Source organism: Ailuropoda melanoleuca, chromosome 12, assembly GCF_002007445.2.
Source record: "Ailuropoda melanoleuca isolate Jingjing chromosome 12, ASM200744v2, whole genome shotgun sequence".
NCBI classification, from domain to species: Eukaryota; Metazoa; Chordata; class Mammalia; order Carnivora; family Ursidae; genus Ailuropoda; species Ailuropoda melanoleuca.
Window position 1 is genome coordinate 48942288 of NC_048229.1, and position 26975 is coordinate 48969262.

General features: G+C 43.0%; 1 protein-coding gene across 24 annotated transcripts in view; it reads right to left on the reverse strand.

The window, feature by feature from the left end:
• Positions 1 to 26975, reverse strand: part of LOC105235387 (nuclear receptor coactivator 5-like) — a 136317-nt gene that overhangs the window by 62579 nt on the left and 46763 nt on the right. For 16 of the 24 annotated variants that reach the window (XR_004619262.1, XR_004619264.1, XR_004619263.1 and 13 more), the window contains 7 exons: positions 16611 to 16691; positions 13886 to 13968; positions 13609 to 13735; positions 10183 to 10382; positions 7307 to 7582; positions 5785 to 5979; positions 3277 to 3420 (listed from right to left, as the gene is read on the reverse strand). Coding sequence is in view for 19 of the 24 variants with exons in the window: in XM_034639588.1 (XP_034495479.1) it covers positions 3277 to 3420; positions 5785 to 5979; positions 7307 to 7582; positions 10183 to 10382; positions 13609 to 13735; positions 13886 to 13968; positions 16611 to 16691 (1106 nt within the window). In the remaining 5 variants the exon portion in view is untranslated. Of the gene's footprint in view, positions 1 to 553; positions 892 to 1957; positions 3421 to 5784; positions 5980 to 7306; positions 7583 to 10182; positions 10383 to 13608; positions 13736 to 13885; positions 13969 to 16610; positions 16692 to 26975 lie in introns of those variants that run through there. The other 8 variants (XM_034639597.1, XM_034639603.1, XM_034639602.1 and 5 more) reach the window with 3 other exon arrangements.

The window sequence follows — 26975 nt, forward strand, 5'->3', positions numbered from 1 at the left end:
TGGACATTAAGGAGGCCACGTGATGGAATGAGCACTGGGTATTATGTAAGACTGATGAATCACTGACCTCTAACTCTGAAAATAATAATACATTATATATATTAATTAATTGAATTTAAATTAAAAAAAGAAATGCAAAAAAAATTTTTTTTAAAGAAATGGTAGAATGTTAACAATTGTTGATACAGAATATATGAGGGTTCACTGTACACATCATTCAAATTTTCTGTATACTTAAAATGTTTCATAATAAAAAACTGGAATATAATGAAGTCAAAGGAGTCTAAATGCAATGTGGTACCTTCCTGAAACAGAAAAATGACAGTAGCAGAAAAGCTGGTCAGCAGAAAAGTAAGCATTAGCAGAAAATCAAGTCTATAATATAGTGAATATTACTGTACTAATGCGAATTTCCCAGTAAAGGTACCATGGTTTTACAAGGTGTCAACATCAGAGGAAGCTGGATAAAGGGAACTCCCTGTACTATCTCTGGGAATTTACTATAAATCTAAAATCATTCCAAAATAACAAGTCCTTAGAAAGCTGCAACCAGTATGTAAAAGCTAAAAGTTTTTATTTTATTTTAATATGTATATAATCGAACAACTTCAAGATCCAATTTCTACAACAATGACCTTCCACACATCTCTAGTTTGGCACAGAAACTCCAAACAGCAAACATGTTTCCATGGGACCCTGTATCAGGGAGAAGGGAAATACTGCCCGGACACCAGTGCTGCGGGTCAGACAGGGGCCTCAGTCCTTGAAGGAGGGTGAAGCCGCCATGTGGGCAGCAGCCACTGTTTTCCTGGCTCCGGGAGCTTTCCTTATTTCCTTATTTCAGCAGAGATGTGCGCTGCACCGTCTGCTTGGGCAGCACTGATGGAAGAACTGCAAAGAGGAGGAAGCAGCAGCATCAATGTACGCACCCTGCAGGGTCTGCAGAGGGCCCGGCTGGCCCACAGGCCTGCAGCCGCACCCACCTCTGCAGGCAGAAGCATGCTGACCCAGCTCCAGCCTCGGCAGACGGACATCTGTGCCATGCTTGAGCCGTCCTACAAGCTGTCCATGCGTACTATCTCATTTAATCCTGGTGCCTGGCGCGAAGCCTCATCTTACAAAGGACTAGGGGACACCTGCCCCCATCCCCACCTTTGCTGAGTTATAAACACTTCACCCAAAGGTTCCTCTCTATCCACAGGAGATCCTGGAGCCTCTCCCCCACCTGACTTCCTCCAACACCAGCTCTTGGCTTCATGGCAGCCCTGCAGTAACTACAACCACTCCCTTCCTCAAAATGTCTGCAGTCCTTCCACTGTGAATGGAAGGATGGGGCTGAATTCCAAGCAAAACTCGACGTTTTGGACCGTGTGGTGGGTAAGAGCACAGAGCGTGGAGTCCCATGGCTGGTGTGCAATCTCCACCCCATCAGGTACCACTGTGTGACCCTGGCCAGGCTCTTCACCCTCTGAGCCTTAGGTGACTCCTGTGGAAAAGGGAGATGATCTAACTACGTAGCTCACAGGGTTTTCTGAAGACTGAATGAAATTACCTCAATGCCTGCCACATGACGAGAACGCAGTGCATGGTAACTACTACTGTTATACCTTGTATAGGCATGCTTCACGTTTTCACTCAATGTCTTCTCCGACTATTACTCCTGGAGTCTGGAGCTGAGAGGGCCCTCAGAAGCCACAGAGAACCACCTTAGGGGTAAGGAAAATTCTCGAAATTTCCCCCAAACGAGGTCTGTCAGATGAGGATCTTCAGAATGAGACAGGCTGTTTAGGTTCCCAGGAGGGGAGGAATCATTAATCTATGTCTGTTCCACGTCTTGGCACCATTTTATAAACACACATGATTTATACCACAATCACAGCATGTATATCTTGCAGAAATATGTTTGACTAAAACACAGAAGATGAAACTTCACTTATCTTTTTAAAGTAAACACTACCTCTAACACGGGGCTTGAATCCACGACCCTGAGATCAACCAACAGAACCAGCCAGGTGCCCTGAGGATCAAAACTTTAAAATAGCAGTAAGTATCATGAAAAATAGGTCTTGCATGAAGAGCAGAGAGGGACAAAGGCTCACCTTCCTAGGAGCTGGGGCTTTGGTACCAAATCTCAGGAGAGAACTCCAGCTAACGGTGAACTAAGAGGAACTCTGGGCAGCACCTTTACTTAGGCTCGGTAAGCCTGAATGACTAGAAATGAAGTCAGCAAAATGCCTGCTTGGTGGCCTTCCACCTAAGCCAGAGTGCATCTCAGCTCTCACCACCACCTTTATGCCTTGGTGGGGTTGGGGGCAGCTTGGGGCCTCTGGCCTTATCCCTCCCAGCCATACAGGAGGAAAGGCAGCATCAGAGAAGAGCTGGCCAGGCCTGCACTGGGAAGGAAGGTAGAGGAAAAGCCTCTCTTCCTGTGCAGCCTTGGAGCTAGGGCTGCGTATCAATCAGTCAGTACCTTAAGAATGACAGGTCAGTTTCCATCCTGCCAGGCAGCAGGAAAGCCGTGCATTCCCCTGAGCCAAGCAGAAACAAAGTGCACACCTCCAAATGACGTCAGCATGCACAAACACATAATTACATGATATTCAACCTCGTGAGAAGACACTCCCTTTGCCAACTTCTTGCAATCCTTAAGAAGAGTCATAGTCAAGGAGAGAGTCTCTAGTAGTGCCGGTGTCCCATTAACACCTCCCTGACCCTTAGTAATCTCCTTTCTTAACCAGAGGGAGAGCAAGCCTTAAGCTTAGAGACTGAGGACAGGCGACAGTTTCTAACAGGAATACTCGTTTGTGTTCTCTTCACCAGGGTTACCTTCTACTTTACAGCGACTGACAATAATGTCCATTTATGCTAGAGATGTATTTCCCTTTTTAGGTACATTTGCAGCTTTAAAAAGGGCAGGCAGAGAAAAAGACTAGGAATAATAGATTTCTACATGGTAAAAACACAGCACACTTTCTTATCTACTGCTATAGCCTCTTGTCACGTCCAGTAGTCTAGAACTACGCCAAACATTTAGGCAGCCACTGGCCACATGTGACTACTATGTAATTACTAAGTGAGGATACACGTAGTATCAATTACAATCAAACACAATTAAAAATTCAGTTCCTCAGTCTTACCAGCCACGTTTCAATAGCCACATGTGGCCCACAGCTATCGTATTAAACCATACAGCTGCAGAACCCCTCCTCTGTCGCAGAAAGTTGCACTGGACAGCACAAGTCTAGAATGCCACTCCCAGCTCGCCTGGCTACTCACCTGGAGGTGGTGCTAGAAGGCCTTGTTTCTCCCCAAGCAGTGGACGCTTGGCATGCCTGGGCTGGGGCCATCCCAAAGGAGGTCTCTTGGAGGGGGCTGCCGGAAGCAGGGGAGGGGCAAACAGACCTTTGGGGTTGCCCGATCCTGCAGAGAACAAAAACCAAAACACAAACAGGAAGATAAGTGATGAACCTGGTTCCAGCTGCTCTACCCAAAGGGACTTTTCCTTAATCTTTAGAAAGGGGCCGAGCGGGGAGCACCTGCCACACACACGAATCTCAGGTCCTCCGAGCTCTACCAAGTCCTCCCTGGGCCCAGACTGCTGTCTATTTTGGTACGACCTGTGAGCTGAGATGGTTTTCTCATTTTTAAGTGATTATGTTTTAAATGGTTATGTAAGTATGTACATAATATCCTTAACTTTGCTTTTTTGCTTGTAAACACTAAAAATGACATATTTACTATCCGGCCCTTTAAGAAGTTTGCAAACTCTTTGTCTAATCCATGCATGCGTGCATGTCTTGACATCCTGGTTCTCCCTGCTCACCTTTTCACAAGTGGGTTCTGTTCCAAATGTTCTATTTGACACTTGGAATATGTTTTCTCAAACATCCGCAAGCAGTAAGGCTCCCAGACAGGTCATAAAGGCAGGTCCATGACATACCTGAAGCACTCTATTCCTGAGAATCTATAACATCCGTCCACCCAGAACACTGGCCTGGACATGGTGATGGGGGTCTGACACATGGTCTAGTGCCCTGTCACTCTCCCCTGGGCAGTCAGTCTGCCCTGCTATCCTCACCCTGTTGAACAGGGCATTTTTTTTTCACCATTCATGCCAAGGCCCTGAAGCAAGCACCTAGCCCTTTCTGAGGGTCTGAAAGAATTTTGTTTTTAACTTTCAGTAAGAATGAAAACCAATTCAGAGCAAAAAGATCTCCTCCTGAGTTCTTCTCTTCTTAATTCACTCGCTTCTCACAGGAACAATATGGTAAGAATGCCCAGGGGTGGACCAAGGGGCTGGGCTGAGGCATAGCGGAGCAGAAGGAAAGAAAGGGTAGCAAGAAAGCCCAGGCTATTATGGGAACAGAGAAGACATAAAGCTATATTCTCAATCATCCCGAAGGTCACCAGGTCAGAAAGGGAGGGGGCACAGAAATGTTCACCCCTAGGGCTGTGGATCTTCAACACAGACTGAAGTTCCCAATGAAAGACATACACATGCACGGCTACCAAAGCAGGAGGACACATTCCCTCTATTTTGATCCACAATAACAGTCAAGGTGGAAATACTGTGTCGTAAGGAAGATTTTTGGCTAAAATGATCCCTGCTCATATAAAAGACCAAAGCAACATTTGACTCTTAGGCACAAATCCATCCGAGGTCCAAATTTTATTTAAGGCCCAGGAGAAAAGCCACCTTTCCACAAAGACCTCACTGCCAACTCTGTCTTTAACATGGCAGATGGAAAACATGCTTTCATCCAGTTTCTCCTCTGCTCCCATTGTTATTACACAAGGAGAAAAGGAGAGGAGACAAGAGTGTATGAACAAGTATTTGGAAGATGAGGAACAGAGGGAGTAGGGACTATGCAGAGGAAGCTGCATTCTAGGTGCCTACAGAGGAGCTAAAACTCTTCACCCTTGGGGCACTTGGGTGGCTCGGTCGGTCAAGCGGCCGACTCTTGATTTCAGCTCAGGTCATGATCTCAGAGTCGTGGGGTGGAGCCCTGTCTGCACTCAGCAGGGAGTCTGCTTCTCTCCCTCTCCCTCTACTCCTTGCCCAGCTCACGCATGCACGCTTCCCTCTCTCAAATAAATAAGTCTTAAAACAAAACAAACAAAAAATCCTCTTTATCCTCAAGAGGCAGGAAAGGCTCACACACCAGACACCCCAGGAACCAGAGGCATAATGGACACTGGGCTTGACTGGAACTCTGTACCTCAAGTGGTCAGCCCCATACCCAGGTCTCCTCCCAGAGGGAAGAGATGGATGTCTGATGAACACACACGAGCAGCAGGATCCAGTTCGGCTGGAAGTGAGTCAACTCTGGGGATTTTCAGTTATGTAAGCCAGTCAGGTCTCCTTGTTCTAAGCTGAGTTAGGTCCCTGTCACTTATAATGGAAGGAGTACACAGTAGTACAACCTCATTTTAGGCAGATGTCAGATACTATTTACACCAACTACTCAGAAAGGCCTGGAAAACACTACAGAATTCAGAGTGCATATTAAGGGAACTCTGTGTAAGCCATCCTAAATGTGGCCAACAGCCTCGATAGGAGAACTCCTCTACACTTCCCCGTGTTAAAACTTAGGCAACTCATTCAAGATAAACGGCACCCACTGAAACTCCAGGCGTCTCTCCTGGTCTTCTGAAATCTCAGCATTCACTGAGAATATGCCAACGAACACTGCAATTGCTCTAAACTGTCCTGCTCTCTCAGAGCAATGCTCATAGAGGCAACAGAGCCACAGCGAGCTCTTATTCCTGGAGGGAAGCACTGACCTGGTGGTGGAAGGAGAGCCACTCCTGGTCTGTCCCCTAACAAGGGGGACTTGGCAGGAAGGGGGGGATGCAGGCCAGAGAAGGACGGCTTTCCAGGGGTTGGAAGAAGTGGAGGCGGCTTGCCCACGACAGGAGTATTCCTGACTTGAAATGAGGGATGATCACTGCTAGCCAAAGACTCGAGCGCCTCAAAGCCTGGAAAAATGAAGAAAATGAATGTTCACCAGAAGTCTGCTGCAGAGGCCAGCAAGCTGCGCAAGGAACAACTCAGAATTCAAGGAAGACGATTATTTTTCTGACTTGGAGGTTTCTATGATCAAAGAGTAACAGGATGTTAACTAGACTTGTTGCGGTCATCATTATATGATACATACAAATATCAAATCATTATGCTGTATTGATGAAAGTAATAGAAAATGTCAATTATACTTCAATCAGTCAATTAATCAATTAATAAATTACATAAGCACTCAGGAAAAAAAAAACCTATTGCGTTTAAAGTTTATGAGCCACCCCCCAACCCTGAGAAAGTAAGCACAAAAATAAAATACATTCGGGGCGCCCTGGGTGGCTTAGTCCGTTAAGTGTCTGTCTTTGGTTCAGGACATGACCTCAGGGTCCTGGGATCGAGCTCTGCTCAGCGGGGAGTCTGCTTCTCCCTCTCCCTGCTCTCTCTCTCTCAAATAAATAAATAAAAATCTTAAATAAAATAAAATACATTCTACATTTTATAAGATGAACGATTTCTTTAAAGCTTTAATATGGCCCTAGTGACTTCAGCTATGTTTCCCCACAGGGACAAGTGATTAATATTTTCTTCTCACCTACTCAACTCAAAATAAGTAAACTGAAAAGTCACCATTTTAACGAGTTTAGCTCATAACTGGAATGCTCTTTACAATCTTTAAGATAAGGGACTACTTCTTTATGTTTACCATACACCTTAAAATAATCTACAAATATATCAATTAACAAGCTGAAACTCTGAATCACAGAAGTAAACTGATAGGGAACAGAATCTATTTCCCACGTGTCCATCTATAAAGAGAAGTCATCCTATTTATATATTAAAATATCTGATTCAAAAGGAACTTTAGCTTCAAAAGAAACATTTGAGTCTATAAAGGTTACATAATAGTGTAATTCCTATGTCGAACATGCTATCAGACACCTTTATATTACAGAAGTATAGTCTCTCAATTAAATAAATAATTCTTTTTTTTTTTTTTTTAAAGATTTTATTTATTTATTTGACAGAGATAGAGACAGCCAGCGAGAGAGGGAACACAAGCAGGGGGAGTGGGAGAGGAAGAAGCAGGCTCATAGCAGAGAAGCCTGATGTGGGGCTCGAACCCATAACGCCGGGATCACGCCCTGAGCTGAAGGCAGACGCTTAACCGCTGTGCCACCCAGGCGCCCCTCAATTAAATAAATAATTCTTAGTTTTCTTTCACATATGGATTTGCAGAATAAGATTTCCTGGGGTTTAAAATGCGGAGGGAAAATGGACAGTACCAAATACCTTCCAGTTGCCCTTTTCTGGTCTTCAGGTAGTCAATGAGCAGATTCAACTCATTCCCATACAAATACATTCCCTCACTCAACAGAAAGAGAAGGCGCTGAATGCCGGAAGGGACAGAGTAGCTGGTCAGGCGCTCCCGAGCCAAGAAGTCATCCACCAGATCTCCAGCCTGCAGAGCAATTCCAGCACATTCCTGCTGCTCCCGTTTGGAGAAAAATCTCCTGTATTCTTTAGCCACCAGCTCCAGGGCGTCTTCCAGGGGCATATGCCGATGTACTAGGGACAAGAAAGAGCCTGTTTTATATCAAATGGAGGCCCTGATTCCTTTTAAAATCAGAAAATAATGTAGTTAATCCAACTACATGTTGTTTAGGCTGTGTCAGCTTTCAGTACAGATGTGATTGTCTATTGCTCCAAGGGGACTGGGACCCTCCAAAGCAGGTGCCCTGTCGACTTCAAAATCACACATTACATTGTTTCAAAATTATAACATGTGCAGCTTGTTTACCTTTTCCATACAGACCCACTTTTCACAATTGGACAGCTTTGCTTTTCATAAATGGACAGCTTCACGCTACACTGATAAAATGTGGGGGGGGGGAGAGGAAACAGGTGCCATGTGTATCAATGGGAATTTTTAATGCTAAACAAATCTAGCCTAAAAAAGACAGGATGCAACTTCAACCATCGCTGGCTACTAACTAAAAATGGTTAAGGGGGGAAAAAACCCCTTAAAGGGAAGGTGTTAAATTTGGTTCCAGCAATTCAGGTGAACCACTTGAGACGAGTGTGATTCACAGAGGAAACAAGTGGAAGCAGAGAACAGAGCCTTCAGAGAGGTGAGCAGGTGGAACATGGGGCTGCTGGTTTTCATTACACACCTTTTAGTGTTCATCTCCTCACTCTGTATATGTAATACTTAGATAAAAGGCAGACAGACAGACATGTGGTGCAGGGCTTCTAGGTTCCATCGCTTAGGCCAAGGAGCAACCCACAATCCTCTACGTAGCTCTGCAGTCTTTAGCTCAGGCCTATAGATCTTAAATCGTGTTAAAAACCTTTCCAGGTCAGGTCAGGAGTATTCCAGGCCCTCAATACTACATATAAAATAAATTCTAGACACTAGAAATGGTTTTTATGTAACTTAATGGCTGTAGTCAATGCATGGGTGTCTTCTAATCTCTCCTAGCTTTACCTACTGAGAATAAGACTTCATTAAAGTTTAGTTTTAGATGAGAGGCCCCTAGCCTATCTTGCCACCTATCACCGACTTCTGAACAAATTTCTGATCCAAGGGGCACTATGGAGCTACAGTGGAAATGACGGTATTTGGTTAAATCTTAAACTGTTTATTAAGGTTACATCTAGGAAGAAATATGAATGCATATTTGCCTATAGGTGCTAAAGTTTCATTGTTTGACTGTCTTAAATGTTTGTCTCGGCACAGAAGCAGCTCCACGGGCTTCTGATTAATGGCTGCATGCAAGATACAAAACAAACTGTCAGCAATAAAGCAATGGGAAAGAGAGACCTACTTACTTTAGTGGTAATTTCCTAAATGATCTCGCATGAATGTAAACAGATGCGATTAGTCCTCTGCACAACCTGTTAAATTAATCTGTTCCCCATCCCCAGGAAGTTGGGATTTATAATTTTTGAAAGTATGCCTTTTCTTTTACATTTTCAGAACTTACATGTCACATAAATGTGGTTTAGTCTTATTATTTGTTTAAAATAAATCAGACATTTTCTATGTTTAGAAAAACCATGGTTTCACAACTCTCGGGAACAGTACTGAACAAGAGCTGCCTAGGTGGGTATAGGTGGCTACACAGAGGCAAAACAAACGGAATGGTCAGAAGAAAAGGTGTCCTGGCATCCCCCAAATTATCAGAAGCCCAGTGTTCCTCAGTATTATCTTTTCAGACCCAACATTATAGCTGGATTATAGGATATCAGTCTGACACCGGTTTCTCTGAAGGCCCCAGAAGCCACAGGCAGGACATAAATTCAGCTACTAATGCTCCACTAGGTATCTGCCCAGGGGAAAGGTCTCCTGACTTCACAGTGAAAATGCTACATTGCTATGGAGACTTGGCTGAGATGTGCCTGTTTGAGAAGCCTGCCTGGCTGCTGCCTACCTGGGCAGAAGAAGGAAGCCATGCTGGCCTGCATCTTGTACAGTGCCTGGTGCACATGAGGAACTCAGTAAGTGTGGACTACACAGAACAGCACCAAGAGCTTCCACAAAGACAAAAGGACTACAGAACTCAGGCTCGTGTCTGCGTATGACTCTAGGGGAGCTGCTGGGGGGCCATCCACAAGGCAGACCCTCCTCTCTGGAAGCAGCAGCTCTGATCAGGAGGGAAATATGAGGGTGGTCTAGGATGTGTGCATCTGCCCAAGTCTGTGTGTTTTAGGGAAGAAAAAGGTTCATTTTTGTGCACTGTCATAAACCTAAAAATAATGAAATGTTTACAATACCACAGGGAAGGCAAAGTTAGCAGGAAGGGTAGTCTCAGAGAACGCATGAACGTAACATCCTTTAGACTTACCACTGAGGGCACAAAAGATGGCAGTGAGATTTGGCCAAAAGTTCTTCTACACAAGAGAACCAACTTGTTACATAATATTTTGGACAAAATATTCTGGATTCTTCAGTAAAAAGCAATAAAGATGATTTAAGTTTCAATTACCCTAATGCACAGGAGAGTACTTTCAAGTACTATTCAAGTCACTTTTTCCTCAACTAGATCCAGTTTGGTTACTGACAAATAGGAACCTTCAAAGTACACTGGCGTACAAAGAAAAACTATCATTATATTTTTAAAGCAGGATCCATTTTAAGTGATAGTTTTAGATTGAGCTCAACTTACTTTTGATAGACTCATGAAGCATAATTACGGTGCAAGAGGAAAGTTTTACATTAGACTGTTCAACAAGAATGCAAAATGGGGACCCATCGTCCTTTACTTCCTGGAGTGCTCGCGTAAGACTCGACGTGGAGGAGAGGTGAATCATTTCCACCACAAGGCCATGATCCTGCAACCGATGACCTATGCCTGTTGCATAGTCCCTTAAAAGAGAAAAAACACATACCACGCACACACAAGAAAAAGGTAGGTTATTTTCAATCAAACAAACAAAAAAAAACCCCTACATCACCAAGCAGTTGTTTCACACATACTCTGATGACAAATTTAAGTAAGTGAGGTGTAAGATGCTGTATTTTTTCAAAAATCATCATGCCCTGCGACTTGTTTTCATTCTTAGACACACTGAAAAGATTCAACAGTACGTTATCCATTTGCCGGAATCAGTTAAGAGAACTGGAGGCAACTCTACCCAAAGGAAACTTACTTTTTTGAAAATATGGTGTCCTCATACGGTCGACCACGTACAGAATTTTGTAAAGAAAGCAGAGTATGCCAAAGCCGTGTTTTCATGTGCCATGATTCACTAGATAAGTACCATAAACGTGGCCAGCGTTTTTCAAGATGGAATCATTCAGATGTTATTTGATGAAATCATTTCAATTTAAAGACCATGAAAGAAAATGTAAGATTGTTTGAAAGAACAGATAAGACTATTCTCTTCAGAAGAATAAGAGAATGCTCATCTACAATTAGTTCCTGGGACAGACCAAAATTTGTTGAGGTCACTACCACTGCAACAACTCCTTGCTGACAAGTAAATGGATGAGGGGGACTGGCTGGCTCAGACAATGGAGTGTTAGACTCTTGATCACGGGGTTGTGAGTTCAAGGCCCACGTTGGGGGTAGAGTTTACTTAAATAAACAAATAAATAATTAATGGTATAGCCAAACAAACAAACAAAAAAGAGTAAATGGATACTGGAGTTAGCCATCTCAATCAGTATCAACCATCCCATGACCAACCTTGGATCAAACCCCAGAGTCCTCTCCTCTCCCATTTGCTCAGACTGAGTCTTCGAGTCCTCGAGAATCTATCTCAGACCTCTCCTTTGGGTTTATGCTTCCCTTCCTCCCCAATACTTGCTTAGAAACCTGCACAGGAACTTAAAAACCTGAAATGACACGATTCCCTGAAACCGCCTTGATTTACCTCCTTGGACCCTCCAATGGTAGTCTGCTCTTCCTCTTGCGTTTCCTCTGCTTAGAGCAGAAACAACTCTTAGCATATCTCATCTTCCACTTGTTATTTACGCATCTGGTTTATCTTACCAGGCTGCATGTGGTACAAAAGAGGAACTGTCACGTAATTATCTGTATGTTCCTCACTGTGCTCAGCACACCTAACAGGCACACACTAAACGCATGTTAATTAAAAATTAAAATGATGGCTGGAAAAATGCTTTCCAGGCAATTTGGGAGAGTAAATGATGACTTCAGAAAACAAATTCAAGGGGAAAACAAGAAAAACAAGATATGGTTCATATTTACAGAATGACAGCCGTGAGTCAAAGTTATCACAATAATCATTCATGTTGGAGGACATGATTTGAAAATTAATTACTGTTTTGGGGTATAAAGGAATGAATTAGCTAACTAATATATCACTACAAATCTTTCCAACATCAAAGTAGCAACAGAGCAGGCAGCAAGACCTAGTTTCTTGGACTCTGGCAGATGCAGCCTGAGCTCAGCTGAGGAGTCCCTAACCTGCGCTCAGCTGAGGAGTCCCTAATCCATGGCTAAATACCAGAACTGCGGAACACCAGGCAGAGCAGCGGTTTCTGAATACCACCCCAGATGGAGGGGGAGCAGAAAAGCAATCTCGAGGACTCCTCTCCACCACACAGCACTGCACTCCAATCAACACTAGCCAGTCTGACTCTGGAGTTGGGAGATTGGCAAGGACACAAGGGTGCAGGAGTCAAACGACTACTGGAGCTCGTCACAATTCTAAAAGAGCTACAAGGTGCTACAGGTCTGATGTGACGCTTGCTACAAGTTCCGAGAAAGCTGGTTTAGTCAAAGATTAATGTAGTTTCCCTGGCTGATGCAAACGATTGTAGCAAAGTTGCTAAATGTTGAGGGAAAACCAAGCCACTATGCATGCTGAGTCTTTACTGCCTCTAGTTCAAAAGTGGTTTAAATTACCACATGATCAAATTAATCCAGGGCATGTCTGCTTGTCTTTCAATTATTAAAGGGAAATCCCATAATTTTCTAATGTAAAAGGAATTGGCCTCTCCCACCCTCCCCATGCTGTGACTGACCTCATTTCTTCCAGTACGCTGTCTCCCAAGATCCAACCCAAATACCCTCCAAATGAGATGAAGCTATAATTTTGATTTCACAAACTCTTACAGTAAAGATGCTATCTACAAATACGTTAGATTTCTGTAAAGCAGATATCACAGAATAAGAATTCAGAGTCATTTTAAGGTTGCCTATTTGCACAGAGTGAGAACACCAATGCTGCCTTCATGCTGAGTTATGTTTTGTGCACGCCTGGTCAACTGCTCAGGAATTAGTTCTCACGTGTGAGTCTGCAGTACCACTCACTCAGCACCTAGCCTGGAGTAAGCGTGCCTGCCTCCAACCAACCATTTGTCTCCATGCTTTTGCCAAGCACTACGAAACCCGACATAATCCAGAGACACAATTATCATCACACATTAAGTCCCCTGTCTGCCTTCAAGTGCCAGCCAATGGTGCGCAAGATCAAGGCACCATGCGGACCCAAAGGATGAGCCGGAGACAGCCAACAGGGTAGGAGACCAGGCCACAACTGAGCTTAAGAGGCCTGCAAGAGTTACAGATGTTAAGTGGCCTATACAAGTTACAAGTGTTAGTTGGCCTGCACAAGTTACAGATGGAGAAGAGGGAACGGGCATCCTACACTGAAGGAAAAATAGCAGGATAAAGGCTGAAAGGAATTCAACAAGCAGTTAAGAAATGAGAGGAACCCGTCTCTGAAATTATCAGTGAGGCCAACTTGTGGCATCCTACACTAGACTGTCAGTGCCCCAAGGTAAAGGTTCGTCTGTTATGTTCACTCAAGTATGCCCAGAGCCTAGAACACGGAACCCAGCCTGAAAATAGCCTTGGTTTTTCCCCGATTATGAAGTCGATGGATACTCACTGTAGAAAACTCGAGCAATACAGAAAACTGAATAAGAGAGTAATCATCAGAAACCTCCCCAGCCCCAGGATGGTAAACCCAACAGCGCATTCTTGTAATTCCGAGAGCAGGGTTCTAACAGCATTTCCAGAGTCTTTCCACTCTCGTTGACTAATGTATGTAATGCTGAATACTTAATTTTTCCATTTGTACACTTTCTCATTTGACAGGCTAAAAAGAAATAAATATACCTCTGTTCGTTGTTGATACAAACAATAACGCAATCTGAAGGCCTCTCTCGATCACGTTCTTTCTGAACCACTTGATAAAAGTGCTGGAAAAGCCCTTCTTTCCGAGTGTCCCTGCCACTGGCATCACCTGGAAAATATTGACATGTTCATGCTCTTGCAAGGGCAAAAGCAATCACTGAAGGTTTTCAGGGTTTTTTACAAAAGTGTAAATGAATGGCAACACCTCTATAAAGAATAGATGAGGAAAATAGAAGGAGAATCTCAGCAAGACTCTTACCTAACTGAGTGGACTGGGGTCGCTTGTGGTTCTCTTCGTGCCTTTCTGAATTATCAGCCACATTCCGCCGTAATTCTTTAATGCTATTGGATGCATGAAAATATAACAGTTTGTGCAAACGCAGTTTCCCTCTAAATGTGTCCCCAAAAGCCAAGAAATAAATACCAGGTCACCTGGCACAATACATATGCACCAAAAGAAAGGCCATGTCTACACACAGATAGAAGTTCAATAATCTGTTCTCGTTTTAGAATATTCTGAGTTTCTGGGAGTTTTCTGTCCTCGCCCATTCACTTTCTCTTGCCTGTTACGATGAAAAGTACTACAGGGAGCCACTGATCTTTGTCAAGTCAGACTGATACAGACAGAAACTCACACTTGAAGGTGTTTATTTTAAAGAAGAGGAGATAATTTTATCAGACGTGTGTATCTTTTGAAGATTCCCATTGGATACGGGTAAAAAATGAGTCAATGAGGTCTGCTCACTTCACTCCTAAACACTCTACAGCTCCTGTGAGCCAGCTATTTTCCCTTGCTAAAGGCACGCAAAATAGTGCACAGATGCTGGGTAATCTATTAGCCATCTAAAGTAGTCCCCTTTGCCGTGATTTAACAGAAGAAAGGGGGAATTCGATGCACTCTGTACCCTAAATCAGGCATTTTTACTGCGGCTCTCCAGCATCCAGACACCAATGTGTGTGTCCACAAGGAGTGTCCTGCCAGGGAGAGAACCACCTTGGCGGGCAGCAATTAGTTCCTTTCTCACCAGAGGCATCACGCTGCATGGCAAGGCAGCCGCGGAACACGCTCAAACCATGACTATTCAGCAAGCTGCCAGCCAGTGTCGATCCCTTTGCTCTTCCCCTGTATGATTTTCATTTGGGTTCTTGTCCACATCCAATTCCCTGACACAGCAAAGACGAAGCTCCAGGCTTTGAGAGGCAAAGCTTTTGCCTGAATCCACGCCTCCCCTACTGCCTGAGAATCCTGAGCTACACAAGAATGTTTCCTTACCCCAGGCAGACTTTATCTTTGTGAACTGTCTCTGACAAACACTAGCCATTGACTCCAGAGGCCATTCCTCAAGCTGCCTGCTTTCTCTAGACCTTGCTAGACTGTGTTCTTGCTGGCTTTCCCTCATGCTTTATGCACAGTCTTTTAACAAAGTGGTCTGCAAACTGCCCTGTCTTAAGTAATTAGACAGGGTCTGGGGGGGCACCCCAGAAGCTGGTACGTGGTCATCCAGGAAAGACAGCATGATGCTGAAACTGCAACTACCTGGGTATGAATCTCAGTGCTGTCACTTACTAACTGGGTAAGCCTGAATGAGCTACTTAACACTGCTATGCCTCAGTTTCCCCACCTGTGAAATGGGGCTACGGGAACCTACGTGGAAGTGCTGCTACGAGGATTAAATGAGTTAATGCAGGGAAAGCCCTTACAACAGTGTCTGATGCAGGACAGGCCTTCAACAGATGTAAGCCATTACCATCCATCTCTGACTTCAGGCTGCCTTCACACCAGAGCTAAGAAATTCCCTCCTTCAGAAGATCACCTACCGGTGCAAGTATTCTGAGTCTCACTGTCAGGAAATGTTACCTGAGAGAGACTAACCACCATTAACAGTCGCTCCTGAATTCTATACTTCCAAGTGCTTCCGCAGTCGAGGAAGGCATTTTTCAATTTTGAATTATTAATCTAATCTGACACAAATCTCATCTTTAATGCAGGCAAGAGAGAGGCCCTGTCAAGGTTCATACACATAAAAATCAATTCGGATACAGTTCAAGGAAAACTGCTTTTACCAAAACTACAGAGGTAGATCCAACAAGAACCCTGAAGTGCCATGTTGAGTTACCGACTTAGTTACTCAGAAGAATTCCACTAAGTAAGACCACCTTCGAAACTGGTTTACAGACTTTGGAATCCTACACGACGGTCAAAACCAGTGAGGATCAATAATGCTCCATGACATACTGTTACATGAAAGTAGCAAGTTCCAGAACAATAAACCAATGTGAGCCATTTCAGCTAAAAATAAGGAGGGAAATTGGGGAGGACTCTGAAAGGGATTTTTACTTTTTAATGTCAAACACTTTTATATCTGTTTATCCATTCCTGAGAGAGAGAGAGAGAGAGAACGGGCAGGGGAAGGGGCAGAGAGAGAGAGAATTTGGGGGCAGAGAGAATCTCAAACAGACTCCACACTAAGCACGAACCGGACATAATCTCACGGCCCTGATGTCATGACCTGAGCCGAAATCAACAGTCAGACATTTAACTGACAGAGCCACCCAGGTGCCCCAAACCATTTTAAAGTGACTCTATTTATACTCTAATACTGATTCACCTCATAATTAAAATAACTTTGGATTTTCAGAGCATATACCCATGGTCAAATGGTAGCACAAAAAAGGTGGAGAGGTGTGGAAGAAGGGAGTCGAGGGCCTGCTGTAGCGGCTCACCCAGGCAGAGCTCAGAGGGGCTCGGGTGGTCGATTCCCTTCAGTCTGTAGGTCTGTTTTAGTTACTAGAGTCCAAATGACTATGGAAACGGAGAAGTTAAAGCAGAATGGCTTAATATGATCAAGCTGACCTGAGGGACTTCCCAAAAAGCAAATATTAATAGCATCAATTTTAACAAACATATAAGTCTGCACAGTAAGAACACATCTAAATTACTACTAAAGCTTTTAGCAAATTGAGCCACAACAATAAAACTTTACCTTAGCATGTCTTCACCCTCCTTTAAGTAGCCCTCTTGGGGAGAATAAGAAGTCGGCAGAAAAGGTTTATATGGCTTGCTGCTAAAAAACCAACAAAGACAAAATTACACTTAAGAAGAAATTATTTCCCATAGCCCACACGTTTGTTTCCACAGTTCTGGTACACTCAAAGGTGATTAAATCTTCAGTTAAACTGGATTTTTAAAACTCGAACAATGCTTTTCTCTAGACTTTTTTTTTTTTCAGAATCTCTATTCTATTTTGTAATGCCTATTTCTATTTTTGTCTAGTTTGTTTGCTCAACTGCTTTTCCAGAGCTGACAACTGAAGGCACAGCTCTGTCCCAAGAAAAGACCATTAGAAATTCACCAACAGAAAGGGGCTTCAACATAATGAATCAGATTTACCCAAATGAACTGAATTAACCCGCCCCCAAAAAAGTAAGAATGTAATGCTGGTAGTGTTTGGTAATTTTAAAAAATCCTTTTTTTAAAAAAAAAAATAAAAAAAAAAAAGCTTCTCTTTGGTAGATGCTCCACCAACATCACCATAAATTTTAATGAATGATCTGCCACCTTTAACGTATCTGACACTAACTCCACAATGGCACTTACGAAAGAATGTTCCTGAATCATTTGTGCACATCAATTCTAAGCACTCAAGGTCTTCGATTAAGACCACTGTTATGTTTACATGCCAAATGCATTTGATACACGTCGACACCATCTTCCTCATTTAAAAGTTGTGTGGTTAATGAATAACCGAGATCTAAATTAAGACAAAAATAAGGGGCAAAACCTAGGAAGAAAATGCCTGCTCCAAATTGTTAGCTGAAAGAAACAAGGGGCTAAACAAGATTAACTATTATGAATTTGGACTGAGAGGGTTAAAGAGTTATTAGAAAGCTTTCCTTTTCCAAAAAGGATCAGGAGCACAGCTGCTCCACTCGACCCTCTTCTCAATGATCCTAGCCAAGTTTGAAGGCCATGAGAAGGAAGAAGCAGATGGTTCAATGTGAGTAAGTCAAAAGGAAGTTGCATTTGCCTTATTCGGCTTCCTAGCAACTAGACTGAATGATGCCAAGAAAGCCAGCCGGCTCTAAGGAGAAACGCTGCAGGACACTTGGAACCCAGCAGTCAGGCAGGGGAGAAGAGGCCCCCAGACACCCTCACCTGGCAAAACAAACCCAGTGCCGCCTGACACCCACACTTCCCACCTCACTGGGACCTTCCCTTTCCCTTGCAGGTCCCACTCCAGCTGACCCAGGCCACATGAATGCCAACCGCTTGACTACCAGGACAACCTTTCAGATTCTAGCAACATCAGATGAGCAGTCTGGCCCAGCCATCAAAGAATAACTTCCCACTTCTCCACGGGAGGGAAGGCCCAAAGCACTCAACGCACCTCAGCCAGCTGGACAAAGGAATCCGCAGGCCAAAAGGCCCGCACTCAAACACTGTAGCCCAAGCTCTGAGAAAGGCAGACAGACGTGTACACTGGCTGGGATCCCAGAGGCCTGAGAAACATCCCTCCCAGACCCCTTTTCTCCTCCTTAAAAACATTCCCTAAGTACCATGGAGGCAGGGGGTTCCCAAATGGGCTGCTTAAAGGAATCACACTCAGGCAGGAATTGTCTTTGTGTAAGTACATAAACAGGCACATGAAATACATCCGCAAATGGCCAAAGGAAGGCCTGATGTTATTAAATGTTGCAAGGTTACGCTAAGCCCTGGCAATGCCACTGTACTTTGTCATATATTCTGGGTCTCCCTCTCTAACTGGTGGCACCCATTAAAACTTCACTTCCTCTCCTACTTTGTGGGTATCAGGTTAGCCACAGTAAAATAGAAAATGGTACTTATAATTACAATATATCTTGGGAAATGAATACAGTTTCTAAGATGTTCAATGAAAATGTTTTCAATGCATTATCCTTAAGCCTTATAACAACCAATCAATCTGGGTGTTACCAACCTCCCCACACTTTCTAGAAACAGATGAGGAAACGGAGAGTCAGGTCACACACAGCAGCAGTCAGCTGCTACACAGTTAAGCTATAAAGCCCAAATTCAAATCCAGGTGTGTCTGACTCTCAAACCCAGGCTCCCCCCAATACCTCATAGCCCAGAAGCTCTGGTCTTAACCCCGGAGGTCTGGAAGTAAAAGAAAAATAGGAAAAGCAATGAAAGAAGGACAAATATAAGGAATAAAGACATTAAGTCATTCTGTATGTTCATGGAAGGTAAATTCATGTGGGCATAAAAAATTCTCATTTGAGAACATAGAGTAAGTATGGCAGAGGGCTCCACAGTGAAACGGCTGCCTGCCCAGCCTCCCCCGGCCACGCTCCAGCAGGCGAAGAGCCTCCTCCGCACATCTGAGTGGACCACCTAAGGAAGAGCAATTCAAAATGCAAGCCTCCAGCCTGACGTGGAGGAACCAGGTGCCACTTGTTCACAAGTAAAATGGTACAATCACTTCGGAAAATCCTCTGGCGGTTTCCTAAAAAGTGAGACACAGAATCCAGCCAGTCCACTCCTAGATATTTACCTGATAAAAATGAAAGCACAGGTCTACTCAAAAACTTGTGCATGAACGTTCACAGTACCTTTATTTGCAACAGCCAAAAACTAGAAATGTCTAGCCACAGAAAGATGGGAAAACAAACTATGGTGTATCCATAGGTCTTAGGCTGCCCAGACCACCATAACAAAACATCATAGGCTGGATGGCTAAAACAACAGAAATTTACTGTATCAGAGTCCTGGAGGCAGGAAGTCCAGGATCAGGATGTCAGCACAGTCCAGTCCTAGTGAGAGCTCTCTTCCTGGCTTGCAAAGGCCACCTCTTTGCTGTGCCCTCACACAGCCCTTCGACACCACATGCACAAGGAGAGAGAGAGGACTTTTCCTCTTTTTATAAAGCCACTAATCCTACAGGATTAGTACCTCACCATTTTGACCTCATTTAACCTTATTCAGCTCCTAAAAGCCTTGTTGCAAATACAGTCCTGTTGGGGTTAGGGCTCCAACATATGTTTATAGGGAATACAAGTCAGTCCATGGCACCAGAAAATGGAATACTACTCAGAAACAAAGAAATAGAAGTACTGATCCACCCAACAATATGGATGAATCTCAAAATAATTATTCTGAAGGAAACCAGAAACTTCTCCATAAAAATACAACTGTATGATTCCATTTAATTAATTCACATAAATTATATATAGAATATACAGAAACTTATAGAAAACGCAAGCCAGGCGAGCCTGGGTGGCTCAGTTGGTTAAGTGTCCGCCTTCAGCTCAGGTTCCTGGGATCGAGCCCCGCATCAGGCTCCCTGCTCAGTGGGGAGCCTGCTTCTCCCTCTCCCTCTGCTTGTGCTTTCTCACTCTCTCTGTCAAATAAATAAAATCTTTTAAGAAAGAAAAAAAAAAAAAGAAAAAAAGAAAATGCAAGCTAATCCACCGTGATAAAAGTGATAGACCAGTTGTTGCCGAGAGAAGGGGGAATGATGACGAGTAAGGAAACTCTGGGGGATGACAGCTGTGTTGATTACCTTGATGGTAGTGCCGGTCATCCACACGTCAAAACTGAAGTTGTACACTTTAAATACGTGCACTGTATTTATTATATATCAGTAGTACACATCAATAATCACACATCGATAAAGCTGAAAAAAATCCAAGCCTTTTTCCCATTTTTTCCCTCTGTAACATCAGTGTGTTTTCTTTCTTTTCCTCTTTTTAAAAAATTTTCCTTCCTTGTTTATTTTTAAGTAATCTCTATACCCAATGTGGGGCTCAAACACACAACCCCAAGATCAAGAGTCACACGGTCTTCCAACCGAACCAGCCACGTGCCCCAACATCAATGTGTTTTCAACGTGTTTGAAGTTTTAGCACTGGTCAGAAATCATGCAGATTCTGGTGTCTTTACGTGGAGAGAACCTTACACATCTATGGAAAGACAGTCTGTCGAAACACTTCCTCACTATTTCAAATTAAATGTACATGTCACTCCCAAAGCCTCCAGGAATGCTAGTACGATTATTTTTAACTTGTTACTATTGTATCTCAATTACTTCAACTTATTAGACAGCTGATCTATTAAGTTCTCAGGGTAGGACCCACTGGGGATAAATTTTAAAATTAAAAAGATTTTTAAGAATCTACTCTTAGAAGTTCCATCATAATTTCAAATTTCACTGAAAACAATTTGAATTTTAACACTCCTCTGGAGAAATTTCAATCAAGCCTCCAGAAATAGGAAAAGAGTAGTACCACGGCACTGTCAAAGGACACAAACCAAAAAAAGTCATAGGTTTCCTCTATGATATTCTAAAAAAAAAAAAAAAAAACAACGGGGTGAATGCACAGCTAAACACAGTGTCACCATGCGATTCAGCAATCACACCCAACTGATTTGAAAACGTATGTCCACACAAAAACCTCCACATGAATGTTTATGGCAGCTTTCATAATTCATAATGGCCCAAAACTGGAAGCAACCAAGATGCCCTTCAATAGGTGACACAGATAAAGAAGCTGGCACATCCAGACAATGAATATTATTAAGTGATCAAAAGAAAAGAGCTATCAAAGCCAATAAAAAGCTTGGCTAAATCTTAAATGCATATTGCTAAGTGAAAGAAGCCTGTCTAAACAGCCTACATACTACCTGGTTCCAATTAGATGACATTCTGGAAAAGGCAAAACTATAGAGATGGGTGAAAAGATCAGTGGTTGCCAGAGGTTTTACACGATGGAATTGAATAGGTGAAGCACAGGGGTTTTTTTCCAGGCAGTGAAATTATTCTGCATGAAACAGTGATGGTGGATACATGACACTATGCATTTGTCAAAACCCACTGAACTTCACAGCATAAAGAGTGAACCTTAATGTATGCAGATTTTAACAAATCATTTAGGAAGTCGAGAGAATCCCAGGATGGAATACAGAATGTGACAAAACAATTACAAATTATCTATGAATGTATGAAACAACCTCACGGAAGGGAGGGAGGGAAAAAGGTAGGAGCTCACCTTTGTACAGCTTTGCAGAGAACCCGGTGGGATAGGATTTGGCCCACGGCTGTAGTTTTCCAACCCTTGCTCTAAAGCCTAACGAGGCCCTCAAGTGGTAACTTTCATAAGCCTGTGAAAGGAGGGCCATGTGATGCGGGATCCATGCCACAGGGAAGAAGGCCAGACCCACGGCTTTGCCCGCATCTGGTCCAGAGTCGATGCCAAAGTCCTGATCCGGACTTAAAAGATACCTATTGCCCAGCCCCCACCCTTCTATAGCCCCCCCCACGGTTCTGACCTAATTCTCTACTTCCACCTGCACTCCTGGGGGGCTCCCCCCATGGCAACTGGCATGCCTTCTAGTTGCTCCCTCCAGGAGGGCCTTGCCCCTCACGGGGTCCCTCTGTCTTAAACACCCCCCCCCGCCACACACACACACACACACACACACACACACACACACACACACAAAAAAATACCCACATGGCCAGCTCCCCTGCTTCCATCCAGGGCTCTGCCCAAATGTCACCTTTTCTGTCGGGCCCTCACTCACCTTCTCCACCACCTGTGCTCCCTGCCCTCTGACCCTGCTTTACTTTTCTCCATGTCACTCATTACACACACACACACACACACACACACAAGTTTTAAAAAATAAACTTTACTTTTTTAACAGTTCTGATTTTCAGAAAAATTGTAAAGACGGTACTATATAAGAACGTTCCCATATAACCCACACTTAGTTTCCCCTATTATTAACATCTTATATTTTGGACTACATTTGTTACAACTAGTGAACAAGTACTGATACACTATTATTACACTATTATTAAAGAAGTCCATACTTTATCCTGATTTCCTCAGTTTCTACCTACTGTCTTTCTTTCTGGTCCAGGATACCACATTTCATTTTTTGGTCATGTCTCCCTAGGCTCATGCTGGCTGAAGCAGTTTCTCAAACTTTCCTTGTTTTTCATGACCTCAAACAGTGTGGAGGAGCACTGGTCACATACTACATATTTTTACTTATTTGTGTATTATCTCATTCCAAACAGGGAGATAAGCTTCTAGAAAACAGGGATTTTTGTCTGTCTGTTTAGTTTCCCCAGCAACTGCAACAGGGCTTGCCAAAACTTAAGTGTTCAATGAATAACTGCAGAATTAATGAATTTGCTAAAATCAATGATTTTTTTTTTTTTTAACTCTAAAACTCCCTAGACCTTCAGGTTTCATAGAGCCCAGCCCTTCTCATTTAGCACATGAAGACAATTAGGTCTTAAGGAGTTAGGTAACTTTCTTTTGGTTTTTAAGATTTATTTATTTGAGAGAGTGAGTGAGTGAGCATGCGAGCAGCAGGGAGGGGTAGAGGAAGAGGGAGAGAATCCTCAAGCCTACTCCTTGCCAAGTGTGAGCCTGACACAGGCTCAATCCCACTACCCTGAGGATCGTGACCTGAGCCGAAATCAAGAGGTGGTCGCTCAAATGACTGAACCATCTAGGCACCCCAGGTCAGGTAACTTTCTAGTTACATGAACCAGAACTAGAACCTCCTCAACCTTCTGTGACTGCCACACCCACAGAACCCATATTTCACTGTACACAAGAACCCCTCAAATACAGTCGGTCCAACACTTCAAGTTGCCCACAGGGAACTTGGGAGCTGATACTCATTCTCAGCAACCTCAACAGCCTTTTCTGCATAACGATGTTTATTTGGGTCAATGACTTGAATATTTTATTCCATTTCTGCCCTTATTATTTTATAAACATAAGTGAAAAAATAAAAGGGAAAAAAATGCCAATACCAGTAATTAGAAGTCATCTAGCAGGTGACAAACAGGAGTGAGATCTTTTAGGTCAAATCAGATTCTTCGTAGGCCTTGGCTGTTCACCTGAAACCAGCACCAAGTGCTAGAAAACGCTATGAATGACAGTGTCTAAGTGGAGAGACATGAATACCATGTCACAATAGATAGTTCTATTTTTTACTCATTTCTTCCTCTTTAGTATCTTTTCAGGAAAAGATATCAGGGATTCTCCCCACTCATTACACCTATTTGGCAACCTTTCAACATGCGCTTTAGTGAAAACCAAATGGGGATCCAATAATTGTTGGATAAAATCCACTAAGCACGAACTTCAAATGTATAATACTTTCTCAACTCACCCAGAGCCCAATACATAGCATGCTCTAAATAAATATTTACAGAACACATGAAGATGAAGTGATTCAAAACTTTATCAGAAATGAGCAATATGGGGGGCGCCTGGATGGCTCAGTCAGTTAAGCATCCGACTGCTGATTTCGGCTCAGGTCATGATCTCAGCGACATGAGATCATGCCCGGTGTTGGGCTCCGTATTGGGCATGGAATCTGCTTAAGATTCTCTCTCTCCCTCTCCCTCTGCCCTTGCCCCCCACTCTCTGAAAGAAAGAAAGAAAGAAAGAAAGAAAGAAAGAAAGAAAGAAAGAAAGAAAGAAACAGGCTGAAGAAACATGGAAAAATTATTGCTAGTGTTTCTACTCTTCTATATATTCCATGCAAATAACCAGATATTAAAGCAAATACTCTTTAGATACACAGTGTTCTTTGCCAAATCTGTAATCTGGGAAAATTTATAAACTTCAAGCATATCAAACAGATAGACTTAGGAAAATTTTACTTATGTGTTTTTTACACTATCTTCTTCCAAAAACCTTAATGGTGCTACCTAAGAAAGTTGATTCATACACGTTAACATCTCATTAAGCAGCATGACTGGGATATAAGATAGCTCATACACACAAATGTGTCAAAGCTTTTCACTTTAAGCTTTTTCTTCTTTTTAATCTTTCTTCAGATATTATTTATTTATGAGAGAGCAAACGAGCACAAGTGCACGAGAGCATGAGCAGGGGGGAGGGGCAGAGGGAGAAGCAGACTCCCCTCTGAGCAGGGAGCCCCACTTGGGACTTGATCCCAGGACTCTGGGATCAAGATCTGAGCTGAAGGCAGACCCCCAACCTACAGAGCCACCCAGGTGCCCTGTCTTTAAGCTTTTTTTAATGCGCCTTTCTAAAATGTACTAAACCCATCTTGTCCTTCTTTAACAATTGAAATAGTCTTTCATCGTTTGTCTGTTTGTTGGCTACTCCAGGTCAGTTATGACCATCACTACCGTATTTTCTCAAATATACAACCTGTACTTTTTCTTTTTCACATAGGAAATTAGGGATCCTTCTTACAATAATATATACAATTGATGCTGTGTATTTTCCTTTTAAAGCTACTATTAAGGGGCGCCTGGGTGGCTCAGTTGGTTAAGTGGCTGCTTTCAGTTCAGGTCATGATCCTGGGGTCCTGGGATCAAGCCCCACATTAGGCTTTCCTGCTCAGCAAGGAGTCTGCTCGTCCCTCTCCCTCTGACCACCCCCCCCACTCGTGCTCTCACTTGATCTCTCTCTAATGAATAAATAAAAAATCTTAAAAAAAAAAAAGCTACTATTAAGATGAATGATTTTTCTTTCCAATTGGAACTATATCTCAGAATAACCAAACCGTTTACAAGGAGATATTACAGAAGTAGTCCAACTAATAAATAATGAGAGAATAATGGAATAAAAAATTATCAAACATCCTGCAACAACCAGTAAATGAAAGGACCCAGACAAAAATCAATGGCTGCTAACGACAAATACAGAAAGACAACTAGGCATCAGGTTCTTTTCAACAGAAGTGTACATCACCTATGGAATGAATTATGTTGCCAAAAAAAGAACCTGAATACTGTCACAGCTCTAGATCTGCCTCTAATTTACAGGAAATACAAGAGGCAGAAAGACAAGTTAAATGACACCACAGGGTGTACCTGGGTGGCTCAGTCGGTGAACATCTGCCTTCAGCTCAGGTCATGATCCCAGGGTCCTGGGACCCAGTCCCACATCAGGCTCCCTACTCAGCGGGGAGTCTGCTTCTCCCTCTCCCTCTGCCCCTCCCCCTGGTGGTGTTTTCTCTCGCTTACTCTCTCTCTCTCTCAAATAAATAAATAAAATCTTTAAAAATCAATAAAAAAATAACTGACACAACAAGATGCAATTGGCATAGAATGTGGGAAACTCTAGAAGACAAAGGACCTGCTTCTTCAACAATAAAAAAATATTAAAAAAAAAAAAAAGATGAGGGAACCTATAGATTTAAGAAGATGTAAGAGGTATCAACCACTACAGAACATTCCACCCAACAATAGCAGAATACACATTTTTCAAGTGCACACTGAACATTCCCAAGGACAGACCATGTTAGGTCACAAAACAAGTCTCAATAAATTTTAAAACACTGGGGCGCCTGGGTGGCTCAGTCGTTAAGCATTTGCCTTCAGCTCAGGATCGAGCCCCATGTCGGGCTCCCTGCTCAGCGCGGAGCCTGCTTAAATTAAAAAAAAAAAATTAAAAAACATTGAGATCAAAAAAAGCATCTTTTTCTTGGGGCGTCTGCCTTCGGCTCAGGGCGTGATCCCGGCGTTGTGGGATCGAGCCCCACATCAGGCTCCTCTGCTGTGAGCCTGCTTCTTCCTCTCCCACTCCCCCTGCTTGTGTTCCCTCTCTCGCTGGCTGTCTCTATCTCTGTCGAATGAATAAATAAATAAAATCTTTAAAAAAAAAAAAAGCATCTTTTTCTGAACACAGTAGAATGAAATTAGACATCAACACCTGAAGAAAAACTGAAAAAAATCCTAAAAATGGAGAAATTCACACTATGGTTTCTTTGACCCATAGTGAAAATCAGAAAATACTTGAGACAATGAAAATGAAAATACAACATAGCAAAACTTCTGAGATGCAGTGAAAGTAATGCTAAGAGAAAAATGAATAGCTGTAAACACTTACATTAAAAAAGATCTCAAATCAACAACCCAACTTTACCACTTAAGGAACTACAAAAAGAGCAAATACCCAAAGCTAGCAGGAAGGAAATAATGAAGATTAGATCAGAGGTAAATAAAGACTAGAAAAACAATAGAGAAAAAATCAATGAAGTGAAGAGTTGGTTCTTTGAAAAGATCAACAAAATCAATAAACCTTTTGCTGGATTAAAAAAGAAAAAAGAACACACAAGTAACTAAAATCAGATACAAAAGAGAGGGCATTACTACCAGTTTTACATAAATAAAAAGGACTATAAGAGAGTACTACGCGGAAGCCTGGGTGGCACAGCTGGTTGAGCATCCGACTCTTGGTTTCAGCTCAGGTTGTGATCTCAGGGACATGACCTCAGAGCTGTGGGATCGAGCCCCATGTGGGGCTCAGCAGGGAGTCTGCTTGGGATCCTCTCTCCCTCTGCACCTCCAACTCATAGGTGC